The 19,366-nt window shown below is 35.5% G+C and overlaps 1 protein-coding gene and 1 non-coding gene across 2 annotated transcripts; both read right to left on the reverse strand.

Moving 5' to 3' along the window:
- Positions 1 to 374: 374 nt before the first annotated feature.
- LOC122049810 lies at positions 375 to 480 on the reverse strand. The gene has a single exon (XR_006131066.1). It is a non-coding gene; the product is annotated as a small nucleolar RNA R71 (small nucleolar RNA).
- A 12,904-nt stretch (positions 481 to 13,384) lies between these two features.
- On the reverse strand, positions 13,385 to 16,015 carry LOC122046026 (putative protein TPRXL). The gene is made up of 2 exons (XM_042606507.1): positions 14,653 to 16,015; positions 13,385 to 13,806 (listed from the first exon to the last, which is right to left on the reverse strand). The coding sequence occupies exon 1, from the start codon at positions 15,743 to 15,745 to the stop codon at positions 14,765 to 14,767; it is 981 nt and encodes a 326-aa protein (XP_042462441.1). The 5' UTR covers positions 15,746 to 16,015; the 3' UTR covers positions 13,385 to 13,806; positions 14,653 to 14,764.
- Between the last annotated feature and the right edge of the window lie 3,351 nt (positions 16,016 to 19,366).

Raw genomic sequence — 19,366 nt, forward strand, 5'->3', positions numbered from 1 at the left:
CATGTCAAGCAGGCCCATGAGAAATTTTTCTACACCCTTTTCTGCAAGATTTTTATCTCCCATTGTGCAACCTCAAATTGAAGTAGAAAGTTTCCAACTAGACCCAGAGATAATTTTCATGATACAAGGTCACAAATTTGGAGGAGAAGTATCAGAAAGTCCTTATCTGCATCTTGAAACATTTTTAGAGATTTGTGATTTGGTGAAATGTGAAGGAGTATCAGCAAATGCAGTTCGATTGATGACATTTCCTTTCAGTATCAAGGATAAAGCAAGGACTTGGCTATATTCTCTCTGTCCTCAAAGCATCACAAGTTGGGAACAATTGGAGAAGCAATTTCTGAATCATTTTTTCCCTCCAAGTAGAACGGTGTATATGAGGAATTGCATAACAAATTTTTCTCAAGCATATGGAGAATCATTATTTGAAGTATGGGATAGATTCAAGAGTCTTCAAAGACAGTGCCCTCATCATGGTTTTGAAAAATGGTTGATTTTGCACATATTCTATGGGGGAATTTCTTTCTCAGACAAGACTTTATTGGATTCATCAGCTGGAGGTTCTTTTATGGACAAAAGTGTAGATGAAGCTTATTCGTTAATTGATCAAGTGACATTGAACCTCCATGAATGGTCGAACAAAAGTTGGATGGAATTTCCCTCAGATATTCAAGAAGTGCAAGCCATAAATGTAAGAGAGCCTGTCGAACAAAATGAAATTCAACCACCTAAAAATGTTGAAATTCACAAGTCACAGAGTGAGGAGTTCAAACATTTGGGGGCAAAGCTTGATAGTATTGTTTCAAAATGGTTTAAAGAAGATCCCCCTCCTACACAGTCAAGATCCAATGAAAAGTGTGATGATGTTGGGTTGAGAAGTGGAAAAAATCATGAAGAACTTCTGAAGAACGACATGTTTAGAATTGAGGAGAAGAATAATAGAAGATCACAAGAACTCAGTTCCATTTCTCTGGGAAGTTTCCAAAGGCCAGAAGTACCTTTCCCTCAACGATTAATCACACCAACATTAGATAAGCAAGTTGGACCTCCAAAAGCTCAAAGGGAATTTGGGAAAAAGGGAGTTCAGTCTTTCCCAGGACCTTCACTAAGGGTTCCTTTTCCACAAAGGTTAGTGGGGGTCAATGAAAATAAAGACTTCGGCAAATCCTGTGACACTAATATGGTTGAGTGTAGATTTTTGAATATATATGAAGATGAAGATTTTTCAGATGAGGATTTTATTGATAATGTAGTGGTAAATAAGTTTTCAGATCTATCTCAAAATTTTATAAGGTGTTATAGTGACATCGAATTTTCATATGATGAATGTGATGTGGTAGATCAACTTAAAACTGCAAGTGAAGTTATTGATCCTCTTGTTATTGATTCTCCTATTGAGGACATAGATGTTGGTCTATTTTTTGATGTATGTGTTGATGATGATGATATGGAAGAATGTGTAGGGAGCTGTGTTGTGAAAGCAGCATCTCAAGGATCACCACCTTTGTCAAGACAACCCTTAAAGGTTTTAAGAATTGATCATGTTGTGGAACAATGTGTAGGGACTTATACAGAGCTAGTAGAGTCTCGAGAATCACCATCATTGATATCATCAACACCTAAGCTAGAGCCAGAACCATCATTTGATTCAGAGGAAGTCACATCTACATGTTTAGAAATTTCAGGTATTTCTCAACAAAGTAAGGTTAGTATTTCTTGTGATCTTTTGGAAAACTTTATGGAGGTACCTATAATTGACTTTGTTGGATGTGATTCAGTTTTTATTACTTATTCATCTTATCTTGATATGGTTCTAGCTCTATACTATATAACATGCTTGTGGGAGATTTGTTTTTCTTTTGGATGTGCAGATTTCACATGGGCCAATAATTGGAAGCTCAATCTGAACCGTCTTCGACCACCTGAAAAAATTTCCAAGAAGACGAAGATGGAGAGAGTTATACTTTACTTTGTAGCTCCTTTGATGAAAGCTCCCTCCATAATAAGAGCCCTTGGTAGGAGGGTTCTAAAATATCTTACCCCTCCAAGAGCAAGATTTAGATGAATCTAATGAGGTGGTCGAGCTAATGACCTTAAAACAAGCGCTTCTTGGGAGGCAACCCAAGTTCATTTTCCTTATTTTCTTTTATGTCTTTAGTTCTCTCTTTATAATAAACATGTATCCTCTACTTAATTTTTCTTGTCTATCTTATTGTTGTAGAATTCAAAGTTGTGGAGGAATGTGAGTATCGGATGGAGGAGTATCTTTAAAAACATGAACGTCAACCATTTGGAGCTATCACTTGGTAACTTCTTTTAAAATCTCCTCCACATTGTTTTTAGTTTTCATTGGGACAATGAAAAATTTAAGTCTGGGGGGATAAATTAGATGCATTTGATTTGCTTTGTTTGTTTTTGTTTTTGCTTATGTCTTGCATTGTGTTTTGATTTTTTGTGGCATACATCTTGAGAACATCAAAACTTCACTTATATGCTTTCTTGGATTCAAGTGAAATGTTAGCACGATTATTGGCTTGATTCATGATGTTCGAATGATGCTAGTAGTAAACTTTGTGTAGTTCTTTTTTCTATCTTGGGGAGCATTAATAAGCTAAGAATCTTATTGTGATGAGTTTTAGTTTTGGTTCAACCTTAAGGATTTTATCTTCACTACACTTGTGCTTGATGCTTGAATAGTTGATGTCATTGAAATAGTCATGATTCATCTTGTTTGCTTAGTACTTGGTTTCCATGGTGATTTCTCAACTTTCATTTTGGTTACTGGATGAGGCTCAAATCATTAAAGCTCATTTGGAAAAATCAAAATATCCCAACATGTGTGCTAAAAGTACATTTGTGAATAAGTTTTGCACAATGCAAACACTTATAAAAAAAAAAAAATAAGGGATATAAAAAACAGTTGTCATGAGTAGAATCTAGCAAGTCACCCCTTTGAGACCGAGTTAGGTTACTGGGGAAATGACTGTTTAGCTTCTCTTGAGATTGAGCACACCTTTGAGACCTTGGGTTAGTTGAGAAATATGAACCAAGTGAATGGTAAGTAAGTGCCTATCACTGGTTACTTGTCTTTCACTGGAAACATTAGGAATTCAAATTTGATGACGACTTGACTAGGACATGGATTGAAACTTGAAGGGTGTTGAGTTACTTTTACACTGCGCACAAGATTCTTATGCTTGAACCATACTTTACTTGTTTCCATGATCATGCTTGTTAATGAAACTTTTTGATAGAGTTAGGAAAGTGCACTGGGTTTTATGAATGTGTTGTAGAACATATGAATTTTGACTGCAGCATTTTGCATGAGGACAAGCAAAGGTTTAAGTCTGGGGGTGTGATGTGCGTAGATTATATACTCTTTTATGCATACTTTGACGCACATCTACTTGTATTTCATTGGCATAATCTATGTTTATTGCACCCTATTTCATTAGAATATCATACTTTCATTATATTCTGTTCGGAGATCTACTCTTTGCTTATTTTGATTGACAGGACGTGATTTAGAGTAAAAACAGAGTTTAAATGAAGTCTAGAGCTTCCAGAGTGACATGGGCATGCAAAACTATGTTTTCTTCATGTTCTGGCCGTGTAGAACTCACATGGGCGTGTTAAGGTCGTGTAGGGGTCATGTTGGGGCCGTGTGAACCTCACACGGCCGTGTGAAGGCCGTGTGAGGTTTTCTGCACTGCGGACTGAAACTAAAACAGCCATAACTTTGTGCTCGGTTGGAGATTTGGGCTGTTCTTTATACCAACTTGTAGATAACTTCAAGATCTACAAATTTGATGAAGACTTCAACGGGAGAAAACCCCATCTTGGTGGCCTAAAAGATGTTGCAATGAAACATAACTATTCAAAGCTAAGACAAAGGGTGTGCAAGGGCCATGCAAGGGGGTGTGAGCTGCACACGGCCATGTATGGCATCTAGTGCTGAAACCTTACATGGCCGTGTAAATCTACACGGCCATGTGAGGTTTCCTGAGGCCAAGCAGGTGGTGGCCGTGTGGATCTACACGGCCGTGTGAGGTTTCCAGAGGCCAAGCAGAAGGTGGCCGTGTGCACCACACGGCCGTGTAGCATTTCCAGAGAGCAGAAGGGTCTTTGGCCGTGTGCACCACACGGCCGTGCAGCATTGGCAGAGAAGGAACTGGACATGGCCGTGTGGATCTCACACGGCCGTGTCACGGGGCCGTGTGGCGCCCGATTCCCTCCTCTATTTAAACCCTTCTTCATGAATTGAAAGGGGATCTCTCCCCCTTTGGGAGAAAGCAAAATTTGGTGGTTTCCTCCCATTCTTGGGAGGATTTCTGGGCGATTCTAAGGGAGATCTCGGCGATTTCGACTCCGGAGCGTGGATTGGATCCGAAGACGAAGCTTCTTTGTAGATAAGTTTTCTCTTTCTCCCTTTTCTTGGTTTCTTGGATTGGGGGATTCAAGGAATTCTTGTAATCTCTATTTCTTCGGGTTTTCTTCCTCGATTCATGGAGTAGATCTTGTATTCTAGGATTAAGGGAGTATTTGTATGATGGATTGATGTAATCTCTTATGGATTTGCCATTTTCTTGTTTCAATGACATTATCTTGCTTGTATCAATTAGATCTTGAATGATTGATGGTGGTTTGCGCTTAATTCTCATTCTTGATTGATTGTTTGGATTTCTTATGGACTTGGTAAAGATAAACTCTCACTCGATCATCCGAGGGATCCACGTGACAGGTGCAAGCCCGTGTAAGGACGTTTGAGAGATAATCTTGAAGAGGAAATAGGAATATTCAAGAGAGTAGGATGGATTCTATGATTAGCTTCTTGTATCTTTATAGGTTAATAAGTTGTGGGCTTCTATGTTGATATCCGAGGAAGGCATAGTAATACGTGCGCTTCTGTGTAAGGACAACATAGGTTCATGTCTAATTAGTCCTATTTAGATACATTTCTCAGTCCTTAGCCGGTTGTCTATTGCAAGAGGGAACCGGCAACTTTCTACATGTTTGGAAATTGAGGAATAAGAATTGGTGAACCATTTACATTCAAGAAATCTTACAAAGAAACCGAAACTCCTAGAATCTCCCTTTATCATAACCCAAAACACTAAACTCTTGTTTGTTGATCTCTAATATTAGATTTGTTTACCTTTACTTTGCTTTTGAAACGATTGGATAGTTGTTTAGCTAATTCGCATTGAGACATTTCTAGTGCTTATTCCAGTCCCTGTGGATACGATAATCTTTTATATTACTTGCGACATTTCCGTACACTTGCGGACCGTAACAAGAAGGCCCCAGAGGGAGCCCAATATCGGTTAATTTAAATATAACAAAATGATAACGATAATGATAATAATAAAGATTTAATGAGGACACCGTGAGAGAAAAAGGCCCCAGAGAGAGCCTGTTTATGGGAGAAGGCCCCAGAAGGAGCCCGTTTATGGGACAAGACTCCGGAGGGAACCCAATATCGATTTTCATGACAGACTATGAATAAGTTGGGTTCATGATATGCTAAGTTTAGATTCATGTTAAGCTATGAATATGTTTATGATATGCTATGTATACTTTCATGTTATGTTAAGAATACGCAGGGACGGATCCAGAAATTAAAGATGTACTGAGCTTAAACTTGGAAAGACTCAAATTCAATATATTAAATTATATATATTATTAAAAAATAATAAAAGTTATATATATAACAAAAAAATTTATTATTTATTCAACAAAATGTGACTACGAGCACTACTAGAATAATACTCTATAAGGACACGCATAAACGCCCTTATAGTATACTTATAACCACACTAAAGCTATGGTTACATCATTGAAAAATGTATTGAAATGCGGTGTTAGCATAGACCCTATGATTTTCCTGACATTTGTATAATATCATTATAAAATATCTATGATAACTTCAAAAATACCTTAATTCTAAGGATACACTGAAATATAAAAATGTAAAATGTGACTACGAGATTTTGAAATATAAAAATTATTTACAATAAAATTTACATCTATATCCTAACTAACTCTTGTTCAATAAATTGGACCTATATAATTAAACTCATTATATTAAGTAAAATTTTTGTTTGATATTGGTCCTAAAACATAGGATGGAAAAAATATGATGGGCCCACTAGCATACACGTAAATGTATCCGATTGCGTCCACTCACACCTTGACAGATCACATCAAGATCGTGTCAAATTCGACAGACATAATTAATTAATTAGAAAACTCATTATTCTATATGGTTGGATACTAATCCACAAAAATTAATACATCCAAATTATATATGTTTTATTATATTATTCATGTAATAAAATTATTATGTGATTTGACCATTTAGATCGTCAATAAATTATTTTAAAGTATGATTTAAAAGGACAGTTAAAAAAATAATAATGAAAATATCATATATTTTATTGATTTATTTGTTTTTTCATAATTCATTATGAAACGTGATTTGTTTCCATTTGATGTTCAATGTGCAAACTACGTATGGAAATGAATCAGGCTCATTTCAATGTCTCGATGCACCAGGAAAAAATCAATAGGAAAAAGATACTTCCTTAACTTTGGGGTGGGCTATAGCTCAGTACTATCCTAATATAAATCCGTCTCTGAGAATACGTTAAGTTCATGATATGCTCTGAATATATTATGTTCAAGATATGCTATAAATATGTTAAGTCCATGATACGCTATGAATATGTTAGGTTCATGATATGCTATAAATATGTTAAGTTCGTGATATGCTATGTCTATGATCGTGTATGCCCATGTACATGCTCGTGATTATGATTGTTAATATGCATGCTCATGTTTATTCTCTCTTGCTGATGTCGATGTCTATGCTTACATTTATAGTATGCTAGTAGGGAGACCCCAAGTTATCTTGTATGTGGTTCCTCTTAGTACACTAGATTATAGTTGCTAATTAATGCATAACACTGTTTCGAACATGCTGAGTCTCTCGACTCACAGATTATACTTTTTTTCAGATAATGAGATAAACAAGACAGGAGACATTAACCAGTGAGTCAGCTCGGAACAAGGGTAGTACAACCCGAAGACCATCCAAATTAACTTTCGTATTCAGTTATGTTTACTTTTGAACAGTCTATGTAATTTGAACTAAGAAACCATTATGGAAGTAAGAATAAGTGACGTCCACAGTTTATGTTTTACTATGTAAAAAAAATCTAGGACGTTTCAGAGTAGTTTTTGCCCTTGTTTTTTTAATAACCGATCGTATTGTACTTACTGTAGATTGGATGATGATGAATATACTAGGTTTTGAATAGGATGGGATGTGTTGGATTTCGATGTGTTAGTTTTGAGTAGGAAGGGATGTATTTGTTTTTGTGATGGAATTGTTTAAGAACAATGCACCATCCTTTAAATGAATGATTAATGTATAATGTAGGATGTTTTTGAAACATGTGTGATAGAATTGCTTTTGTATGTACAGGGTCGGCCCTAGAGGAGGGTGGCATTGGGTGATGGCCCTGGGCCCATAATTTAAGAGGGTCCAAATTTTTTTTTTTTTTTAGTATTATGTATTATAGGCATGTAATTGGGGTCTTGAGTAGTTGGGCCCAAATTTATATTTCAGAACCTTTTTGATATTGTCTTTTACTTTTATCTTTTTAGGCATGTAATTAGAGCCTTGGGTAGTTGGGCCCAAATTCATATTTCAAAACCTTTTGATATTGTCTTTTACTTTTATCCTTTTAGGTTGCAATTTACAAAGTGGTAAACAAATGAAAAATTAGGGATTTGGGACTGCCATGAAACAATTGGAAGGTATAATCTTATTTTTTTGAAAAGTATAGGAATAATAGTTTTGGTGCAAGTTTGACTATTACTAAAAGTCTTGCATCATATATATGAACATAGAGTCAATATTTACATCAAAACGTCATATTTTAAAAAAAAATAATTTAATGAAAGAGAAGACGATGAAGTTTCACTATTAGAGTCCTTTATAATTGATTATTTTGTTATTGTTGTGAACATGATGATTGCTTCTTTAAAATGTAGATTTGAGCAAATGAAAACATTTGAAAATGTATTTGATTTTTTATTTGATTCAAAAATGTTAAGAACTTTGGACAATGATGAATTGTGAAAATGCTGTGTCAATCTAAAATCTACTCTTAACTCATAACAACTTATCAGATGTTAAGTTAGATGATTTATTTATCGAAATAAAAATATTACAAATGACTTTACCAAATGTAGTAATGTCTACAATTGATATTCTTGAATTTGTTCAAAGTATAAATTGTTATCCAAATGTTGTAATTACTTATAGAATCTTGTTGACTATACCTCTTACGGTAGCATCAGCTAAAAAGAGTTTTTTAAAATTAAAATTATTGAAAATTAGATTGTCAATGTCGCATGAAAAATTAAATGGATTGACAATTTTATGTATTGAGAAAAATATTTTGAAAAATCTTGAAACTGATAATATTATAAATGATTTTACAAATAGAAATGTCAGAAGAAATCGTTTAGATGAATTGTATATTATTAAAAATTTATTTTGGACATTTTTTCGCCCTGGGCCTCCTGTGTTGAAGGACCGGGGATGTGTATATATCATGGATGTTTTGTAATGTATAGTGGTTTGTGAATGTTGAATATATAATGAATGTTTTGGAATGTTGTATTGTGTTAGATTGAAATTTGGATGTAAATAGGATTTAAAGTATGAAATTAAAGGGTTGCTGTCAAAATTTTATCCTAAATTAGCAATGAAAATAAAAAATCTATCGTTAAATTAGTAATAAAAATAAAATATTTGACGCTAGAGTTAGTGACGAAACTAAAATTTAAGTCGCTAAAGTTAGCGATAAAAATAAAATTTTATAGTTAAAGTTAGCGATGAAAATAAAATTTATCGCCAATTTTACTGATAGAAATAAAAGTCCGTTACTAAATTTAGTAATGGAGTTAAATTTGTCTCATTACATGCAGAGAAAAAATAATTTTCATTGTTAATTAGCAATGAAAATAATTTTCATATAACGAGGTTAAGCATATTTCTATCAATTTTTATCTTTCCTCCTAAGTAACCAAAGCCTAACGACTCTGATACTTAATGAAATATTAAAAGTCAGGAGTCAAAATAAAATAGGGCCAATGAAGAAATTAATCCAAATACTAGGATTAATAAAGAAAAGATGGCAGCGAGTTGTGCTCACCGCCCGAGGTGAATTATCATACTAATAAATCTCTCAAAACCACGCGGCTTGTCGGGTCACCGTCCATCGTGATTTGATATTCAGGAGCCAGATCCTCTACTATCGTAATCTTTCTTCTTTTTGTTTTTAGGCTAATAACTTTGAGCCTCCTGAATTTTATAGCATCAGATTTCTAGAAAAAAAAAAAAAAAAAAAAAAATTTCACATGACAATTGAAAGCTTAACTTTAACTTAAATCTGATTTATATATAGATTCAAAATTTTATTTATTTCTAGAAAAAATATACTCACAAAATTTATGTATACATCAGTATAAACAATAGATAAATAATAACTCTGAAAATGATAATCAATCAAAAATTTATTTTACCAAATAAAAAAGAGTTAATATTCTAAATTAATGAATCAAAAAATAGAACAAAATTTATTATTAAACATTAAAATGAAGAACCTTTGACGATTTAAAAAATATCATTTTAATTTTTGTCCAAAAGTAAATTTTTCATTTCAAAACAACTAAAAATACTTTTCGTTTCAAAAGGATGTTGTTTTGAAATAAAAATTTACTTTTGGACAAAAATTAAAAGAGTGATTTTTTTTTTCTAAATCATAAATGGTCTTCATTTTGAGTTTTAATCATAAACTTTGTTCTATCTTCATTTAATTTTGATTCATTAATTTAGAATTCAGAATTACTATTTTTCTATTGTTTATGCTAGTGCATATATGAATTTTATGAGGATATTTTTTTTAGGAATAAGTGATATTTTAGATTTATATATAAATCAGGTTGGGTTAAGGTTAAGTTTTCAACGGTTTTATGGGATTTTTTTTTTATTTTTCATTTTCTTTTAAAAGTCTGATTTAGGCCAGGGTTATTTTGGTTTTTTTTTTCCCTTTTTTACTTCATGTCAAAGGGGGGTTGAGTGTAGTTTTTAAAATAGAGAGGGGTAAAATGTAACTTGCTATAAAATTCAAGAGAGCTTACAGTTATTAACCCTTTTTTTTATAATTTATACGTGAAATCATGGTCAGAATCCTATTAAAATTAACGATGAACTCTTTTAAATTTACTTTTTCATTTAAATTATAATTTTAAATTGAGATAGATGACCAAAGGTCATTATCGGTGGACGGATTATCCCTACTCGTCACCATATAGTTTATCCACCACCGGTGGAAAGGTGAACTGATCATAGCTAATTTTAATCATATTCTGATCACAATCCGGTATAAATTATAAAAAAAAATAAAATAACAAAAACAAAGAACTAGAGAATCTATATTCGAACTTCACACCCTAAAAAGTCTCGATCATATAAATTATCTCTCATAAATTCACTATTTACGTGAAATCTTATTTCAATTTCGGCAATTTTTTAAACAAATTTATCATAATTAATTAATTAATTAGAATGATTAGATAAAAAAAAAATAGCGCTATCTATTATACATAAATTTACCCTTAAAATAATAATATTTCCTGGTGGACCCATCCATCGTCTTCCTTACTCAAGCATACCGTAATTCAATGGGCCGATTGAAGCGCACTAACTTAAAGGCCCATGAAATTTGAATTGAAGAGGAAATCTCTCTCACCACACACCATTTTGATACGCTGGTGACGGAGGCATTTGGATTATATCCCGGCACTTAAATTGTATATTTTGATTATTTATTATTTATTTATTTTTACTGACGCACCTAGAGCGTCCTAGTACAGGTAGAGATTTTTATTATTTTTATTTATATTTTTCACTTGTCGCATTTAAACTAAAAAAAATAAAATAAGTCTCACAGGATATAATATATAGTATTTAGGGTGTGCATTTTTATTTTTTTTGTAGGATTTAAGAAATTTAGGATATATATATATATATATATATATATATATTATCGTGGGTTGATCGAACAAACAAAGAATAGTTTACTTTAAGAGAACAACCATGCATTTTTTTACGAATTGAAATGAACAAATCAAGACCGCAAGTTCGATAGGTAAAAGCATAATGCGACGGATTAAAAGAATAACCTAGTTTTTTCAGGTTGAACAACCGACACGGCTAGTTCAATCAGTAAGATCATGTGCCGGCATGACACGATCTGATTTTCAAAACAATGTTGGCGATGATGGCAACAATAAAGCAACACAAAGTGGTGGTTGTGGGAGATGAGATGGCAACAATGGCAGGCAAAAAGTGAAGAGGTGAGGCAGCATAGGGATCGGGTTGTGTCCTCGGTTGCTGCAGCGCTACTTGTTCTAGTGAGGAAAAGAAGAAAAAGGCATGTAGCTTTTTCTTCCATGGCTGATGAGGCAGAGATGGATCTAGCTGTGGTGGTGGATCATCCTGTCAAACCCTAACAATGGCAGCAGTGGGACCATGTCTCATCAGCATATCTGATGAGGAGGTGAAAGAAAACAAGGTTAGATAGATAGTGTTGTGGCCTGAGACCGTCGATGAATGAGCTGCTGAAATCTTGAAGCTAACCTAGATGCTAAACATTTCTAAGTTCATAAATGTCCCGATTCCTTAGTGACCTGAATGAATCATAAATGGCCATGTGGAGGGTTTAGGGTTTGCCTCTCTTGAAGCTGTCAACTGTGGAGTGCAAAGTCAAATGTGATATGAATTGCTGTGTGAGGTCCACTTGCGTTCAGCTTCCACATTCAAACAGGGGGACCAAATGTCGACATCTCACTACATGTGTTGGTGAAATTAATGCTAAAATCTCTAAAAGAATTAAAAAGTTATAAACTATTATATAAAAAAAACATTGAATATTGATATAAGCAAATTTTTGAAGAAAACGAATAATAATAATAATAATAATAATTTAAAAGACGTCTACAGGACAACTACACCATGATGTTACTTTTAGCATGCACGAGCCTCGACTTCTTATTCACCTTCTATTGAAGAAATATTATGTTATGAAGATGGGATGTATTACTTACCATATGTGTTGAAGAAGCAGATACTCTGGAAAAGAATTTGGGTCAATTGCTTGCATGTGATTGTTTGACTTACTTTACATAATTTAAGAAGAATCTAAGATCTATTTGTTTCATAAAGGTTTCTTTTCCCAACTTTTATGTTCCATTTCACTTAAAATATATATAAATTTGAAGAGAACTTGATTTCCTCTCGCCCCTCTGTCGTCTTCAATCTAACTACACAGGTATAATATATATTTTATGTGAGACAATTGGATGCTTACTTAAACGAAGATCTGGAGACCTTTGTCACTAGCAATAATATATATGATCAACGAAAGTTACTGCACTTAAATTAAATCAGCAACTTTAAAGTCTTATATCAAAGAATTAATAAATATCCCAAGCATTTAAGATAGATATTGTCTTTTCTGCTTCAGGAACCTAGCTAGTGAACCTACAGTAGTACAATAACTTGTAGGAATGGGCCTGTCTAACCTAAATCCTTGATTCACCAAAAGAAAAGCAAAAAAGAAAAAAAAAATTTTTAAAAATGCATGAATCATGCAGTGGACCAGGGCATTATCAGAGATAAAGCATCTGATTGTATATTATAAATGTCAGTGCAGAAAAGAAATGAAGATAATGATAGGATTCTTTGGCGATACCAGTCAAATGATTTGGGCGAAGAGAGGACATAGAAGTAGGGACAAGAGAAGAGACAAGGATCCATGTAGCTTCTCAGTCTGCTGGTCGCAGTCATTATGCCCATTTTGACTTTGTAGCAGTGCTATGTTGTGAGCACTGAGTGACCAGCTAGCTATTTGTTCAACCACACTCACCACCCCTGGCCCTCATATGCTGCATCACAATCCAATGAATTTAAGCCTACCAACCAACCAAGAACCCTAAAAAGAAATCCACCAACCAAGAACCCTACAAAGAAATCCACCAACCACATCCTTTTTATATACATCCACAGTTGTTTAATTGCCTCGGACAGCTTAGAGCAGAGGTCTGATACAATTGGAGTATTCATCCAATTCCTTAGCACCACCCATGTATAATACTGACACTTGGCCGTTGAAAAAAGTTTCTAAATGTAACCAAGCCGAACATTTGGATCCACAATTGTGAATCTGAAACATGAGACTTATTGCAGGTTATATTGATATCGTATATGCTTGACTTATAGTGCGAACATGAGATGGTATGTGGGATCACAAGCAATGAGTAGAAACTTTGTTTGATCTTTACAGAGGTCTCTAAGAGCCTCTGTAGCTTTCACAGAGAGATTAACAAAAGGAGTCACACGCCCTCAGTCCCTTCTATAGTGAAACTAAGTTGGGACACCTCAACCCTACACTATGGTTCATTAATATATACAATCAACTTCTGACCACTTTGAATGAGTCGAATCTTGATGAAGCATGCATAACTATCCACCTTGAACGAGTCACTTCAACTTCAGATGAACTAGCTAGATCCACAACCAGCTGTTAAACTCAGCTACATCGCATCCACATCGGGCATGCTAAGTTGATATGTGGTCTAGCTCGACCAAAGTGCTACCACCTCAGAGACCAAAATGAGTTCTAAAATAATCAACCTCATCCAAATTCAATACTACTTATACCCATACACCTGCAAATCAAGTCCAAAATGGAAATCTAAACCATATTAGTAGATGATCGGGAGACTCTATAATCATATTAAAGGTTTTTGGTTGGCGATAACTCAGTTTATATAGCAGTACAAGTTCTTAACTCAACCTATCATTTTCAATTCCTAGCCTTTTCTGCTTCACATTTTCAAAATAAATAAGAAAAAAAAATAGTTTTATTCAGTGTGCTCAGGAGGCAGGTTTCGGTGATGAATATTGAGTGCGACTCTGTTATATCTAAATAATGGCTTCTGTGTCATTAATTCATTATGGTATTGACAGATGAAGAATGAATGTATGGTAGTGCATGGATATTTATATTTATATCGGCAATGCTATTGTTTTCTAGGCTTGATATAATCAATAAGTTAGCTAGATAATGTAAAGGCAAAATGAAACATCACGCTGATGAGGTTAATCAATGAGCTGCTATCTCTGACAAAAGGCAAAAAAGAACAGGAAGAGTAGGTGAAACATTTGCCAACCAAAATCACATCACAAAACAAGAAAAACGATAATATAAAGGAAGAAAAATGTTCATTTCATCACTGTCTATAATGTGATATATCATAAGATATTTATCAGGAGATTATATGTAAAATGATTGATTGGTTCGATTGCATGATTAATTGCACCATGAACGTCCATAGTTTCCATAGCTGGCTTGTGCGAAGAAATCGCACGAAGAATTATTCATATCGGAGAAGAAAACCAACGAATAAAACGGAATCCCGTTGTTTTCGACGTATAAAAACCGACATAAACCGAAAAGAGAGAGAGAGAGAGAAGAGAGGACGAGAAGTGATCAATGATAACGTAACGCGTACCGGTATATACATGAGAGGAGAGAAGCGGGAAGGGCGTAACAAAAGCAACGAGCGCCTCTTCTCTTCGTCAAGCTAAATTACCTCTCCAAATGAAATCCCTAATTTTAATCGATCAATCGGACGAAGAACGAATCCACGATGGCTCTGCCGCGTTGTCGCTGTTCCTTCCGGCGACCTCTGCCTCTGGTTTTTCCCCGATGACTCGTTCCGCCACCGGCGCGGCCGGCGAGGCGTAGGATGGCTTGCAACTGCCGGCCACGCTGATGTGTGGTCGCGAGACGCCGGCGCCAGAGAAGTCGACGCCGGCCCAGTTGGAGGTGGCAGGGTCGGGGACGAAGAGCGCCGGATGAAGGGCCGCGAAGTCGTCGGAGGCGAAGAAGGTTGGTGGGATCGGTGGGTGGAGGAGAGAGTGGAGGTTGGGCGGGAGTTGGTTAGAAATAGGGTTAGATAGGGCGGCGGAGGCGGAGGTGGAGGCGGTGTTTGTTAGGTTTAGAGAAGGGGGAAGACTAGGAGGATTGGGAATGGGATTGGTGAAGGAGGGAGGCGAGTGGGGCTTGTGGAGGAAGGGGCGGAGGAGGAAGGGTGACGCAGCGGCAGAGGAGGAGGAGGAGGGGTGGAGGAATTGGTCGATGCGGGGGCGGAGGAAGAGGGAGGAGGAGACGGAGGGGGCGGCGAAGGGGGCGGCTGGGATTCCGGTGAACTCCTGGACCATGGCGCGGAAGTTGGAGGTGTCCGTCGTGAGCACCGTGGTGGGGGCTCGGCGCGAGGCACGGGATCGCTTCCTCGAGTTCCGCGGAGGCGGAGCCGCCGGGGGATCGGCCTGCGCCTCCACCTCCGCGGTTGAAGGTTGGCTTCCTGAGGCAGAGGGGAGGTGCGGAGCCGGGGAGGAGGAGGAGGAATCATGGTAGAAAAGGGAGTAGTAGTCGAGGAAGTGAGAACCTACGGAGGAAGAGGGGGGCAGCGGAGTCGGAAGGGCGACGCCGGAGGGGGAGGCGGATGTGTGGAAGAAGGCGGAGAGGGAGTCGACGTCTTCGCTGCCGCCTCCTCCGCCGCCGGAGGAGGAGTGGAGGCTACTGGTGTTGCCGGAATCCATAGCAAATGGTACTCAATTTCTATCTATCTTTTTCTGGAAATTTATTTAAATTTCAGAGTGATTTAAGTTGATGGAGAAACAAAGAAGACATGGCATGGAATAATAATAATAATAATAATCATATTAGAAGATGAAGAAGAAAAAACAAAGAAGCATGAAAGAAAGTCGGAAGCTGTGGAAGAGAAAAAGTGGAAACTCTTTCTCCATTGGGATCAATAAATACGCAGCATAGAAAGAATATAAATAAATAAAGAAAGAAAGAAAATGGCAAGAGGCAGCTTTGCTCAAATGAATGAATGAATAAATACAATAATTTAGAAATAGATGAATGGGCCGATGACATTGGTTGGGTGAAGGTGGGCTCGGGGAACAAGGATGAGATTATTTATTGGCAATGCAAAAGCTAGTTAGTTGATTAAATGTGTGGTTGGTTGGTAGGAATTATCCTACTCCAACTCTCTAAGAATGTTTATGGAATCATAAATGCAACTTAATGCATTTGTTTTCTCCCTTCTTGAAAAATATTTACTGTGTATTACAGTTAAAATTCAAATCTTAAATTCTTTGATTATTTGCTGAAAAGTCTAACTTAAATGCATATTTAAAATTTATATGGTTGGCTAATAATGTGGTAGATGGGTCCAAAGTATATAGAGAGATGAGCAAGATAGATGGATGCAGAGCCGTAACTTTCATAAGGCTAGAGAGGCAATCGTCTCAGGACCCAGCTCAATGAAGAGCCTATTTTTTTTAATTATACCTAAAATAAAATGAGAGGCATGAGCCCTAAATGGCTGCTAAACCTATTCTCACAGCTTCGAGGCGTGCACCGATGCACGACTCTTCTTTGAATGTAATTTCTTCTCTAGTGTTGCTCTTCTTTGCACGTGATTTATTCTCCAGCTTTCTTTTCTACCGATGCATGGATTCACTGAACAAGAGGTAATCCTAATCTTCTTCTTTGACCTTCTTCTTCGTCTTACAATACGCGACACCAATTGTATCCTAATCGTGCAACAACGGTCGTTTGTGCGGCATAATCACGTCCATTCTCACAGTGGCTATCTCACGCAACACGGGTTGGTGGTTGTTGGCCTTTGCTCGTGTGACCTAATTGCACGGCGCAATGGCTATCGCACGCTACCCCGGTCGCTTGTGCGAACGAAAACCTAATTGCATGGTGGTTACTGCTTGTCGCCTTGCTACTACCTACAACCACCGAATTGGTCTCAATGTTATAAGATACACTAAATGAACTATCAATGTTATAGATTGAGAAAGAAATAGTCCGACAATTGAATTATTCAGATTTTATAAACATTTTTACCTCTAAAATAGCTAGTCAAGTAGTGTTTATAATAATATATTATTTTTGATTTATTTATATATTTAGTATATATATTATTTGTAAATTGAATTTTATCATTATTTATTGTAGTAAAGGGTCACTTTTTAGTATGCGCTTCAGGCCCCGTCGAATACAGGTACGGCTCTGGATGGATGATTTAGTCAATTGAATAGTAGTATAGTTGGATGGGCTAGATTAATTAAGTAGGTCAAGTTAAGGCAGACAAATTAGATGAGCCGAGTGGAATTGGCAAATTGAGTGAGTATAAAAGTCAAACGAACAAATCAGATTGAGTGGTAATTTGAGATACTGAGCAAGTTGGGTATGCGGACAAACTAACTAGGCCGAGTTGATCGAGTAGGTTGGATGGACTAAGCAAACCGAATTAGACGAGAATAAGAGGATCAAACATGTTGAGCTAATTTTTCAAGTAAATGGATTAGCCGAACTCATGGTGCTAAAAATGATCGAGCAGTGAATTGGGCAAACACATAGTTAATGCTAAAATGGTCAAACCATGTTACTTATGACATATTTATATTTTCCAATTAATACTAATAGTCACTGAAAAACTATCTTAGATCCAGATCAATTACCTTTACAATTAGTCGGAGTTGGGATATATATACATAAATGGGTAATGTTAAATAGTCAGAATCTGGCCAGCTAGAATCAATACATGTAAGTGTACACATGGATATTTTAGTAATATCATATGTGTACATTAATTACATGCATGTACATGCATACATTTTAATTGGAGGATAAAAAATTCTAATTGACCAGATTCTAGCCAACAAAAATTACCGTACATAAATATATCCAAATGTTACTTTGCACAACTAATTTGAACGTCGTTCCTAGACGACCCTCGTAACTTGGAGTGTTCAGACTTGGTCCGAGCTTCCCGAGTATTTTAGTTGTGAGAGTCGTCCAAAAAACGACATCCAACTTTATTGTGTAGAATAACATTTCCCTATATAAATATATTAATTTGACTCAATAATTGACGTACGAATCTAATCCTACCTAACTAGATTCACAAGAATCATCATGAAAAAGAAATGTTGGAATTGAATGTTAAAATATTAAAGAGATTCCTACATTCGATCCAATAATAATACTGCTTGACCGTCATATCTTAAAATATTTTGATAGAACTAATCAAATGTTCATGTTATCAATGATATCATCAGAACTATTTGTTTTCCTAGTTTGTCATGTCTTGATGTCAATCATCGTGAATGGTATAGGACTATTTATTTTCCCATTTTGTCATGTCTTAGATGAATAGGGTTCTATATATTAGAAATTAGTTTTACTAACTAATTGATATATAGGTATATAGATAAATTATTTTATGAATGAACTATAATAAATTAATTTTCAGATGAATAAGAAATTATTTGAGCGAAAATCAAATTGACCAGATTTGTTATTTATTTATTTTTTTATTATGTTTTTAATTGACACCAGATATTCAACTCTTCCAATCGATTAACCTCATGAATCAGCAGTCTGGCCCTATAAAAACTTTTAATCCGCCATGAGAGTAAATCTGAAAATACACATGAAGATCATCCGTTTCTCATTGGAGAAAAACTATATAGTCTAACCATTACCAGATGAACTAAATAGGTTTGTGATATTGTAGAAAGAGTTTAAGATGATTAAATTGAGTTTACAATCAAATTCAATCGGCTTGGATTTAATAGTCAAAATTGATTGAGAAGCAAAAGCTCCTCAATCAATAAAGGCAATGCATGTTGATTACGCGTAAAAGAATATTTGTTAAAGTGATCATCTACTCTTTAAACCATTGAAAGTTCATTAGGAATTAAAATTTGGAAGGTTTCATTTTTAATTAAAGATCTTTATATCTTGAAAAATAATTGCCAATAGGCCATAAACACTTGGTGGTTCAACCCTTACCTAGATCTTATAATTATTCGAGAAGGTGTGTTCATTATCCCAAGGAGTATCTTCAGGCCTGGACAACGATTACTTAAAAAAAAAATCACGATTAGCGATCGAATATTGGTCATTAATCGATTGCTAAATACATTTAGTGACCGATTAGAGTTTAATAATTTTAGTTGCACATATATGGTCATCAACGTTATTTAGTGATGGAAATTAAATTTCCGTAGGTAATTAGCGATGGAACTAAACTTTCGTTATTAAACTTAACGATGAAAATTGAATTTCGTTGCTAAAGTTAATGCCGACATTATTTTTCCATCACAATTTTAGCGATGGAAATTATTTTTCCA

This window comes from Zingiber officinale, chromosome 2B (genome assembly GCF_018446385.1).
Source record: "Zingiber officinale cultivar Zhangliang chromosome 2B, Zo_v1.1, whole genome shotgun sequence".
Taxonomy (NCBI): domain Eukaryota; kingdom Viridiplantae; phylum Streptophyta; class Magnoliopsida; order Zingiberales; family Zingiberaceae; genus Zingiber; species Zingiber officinale.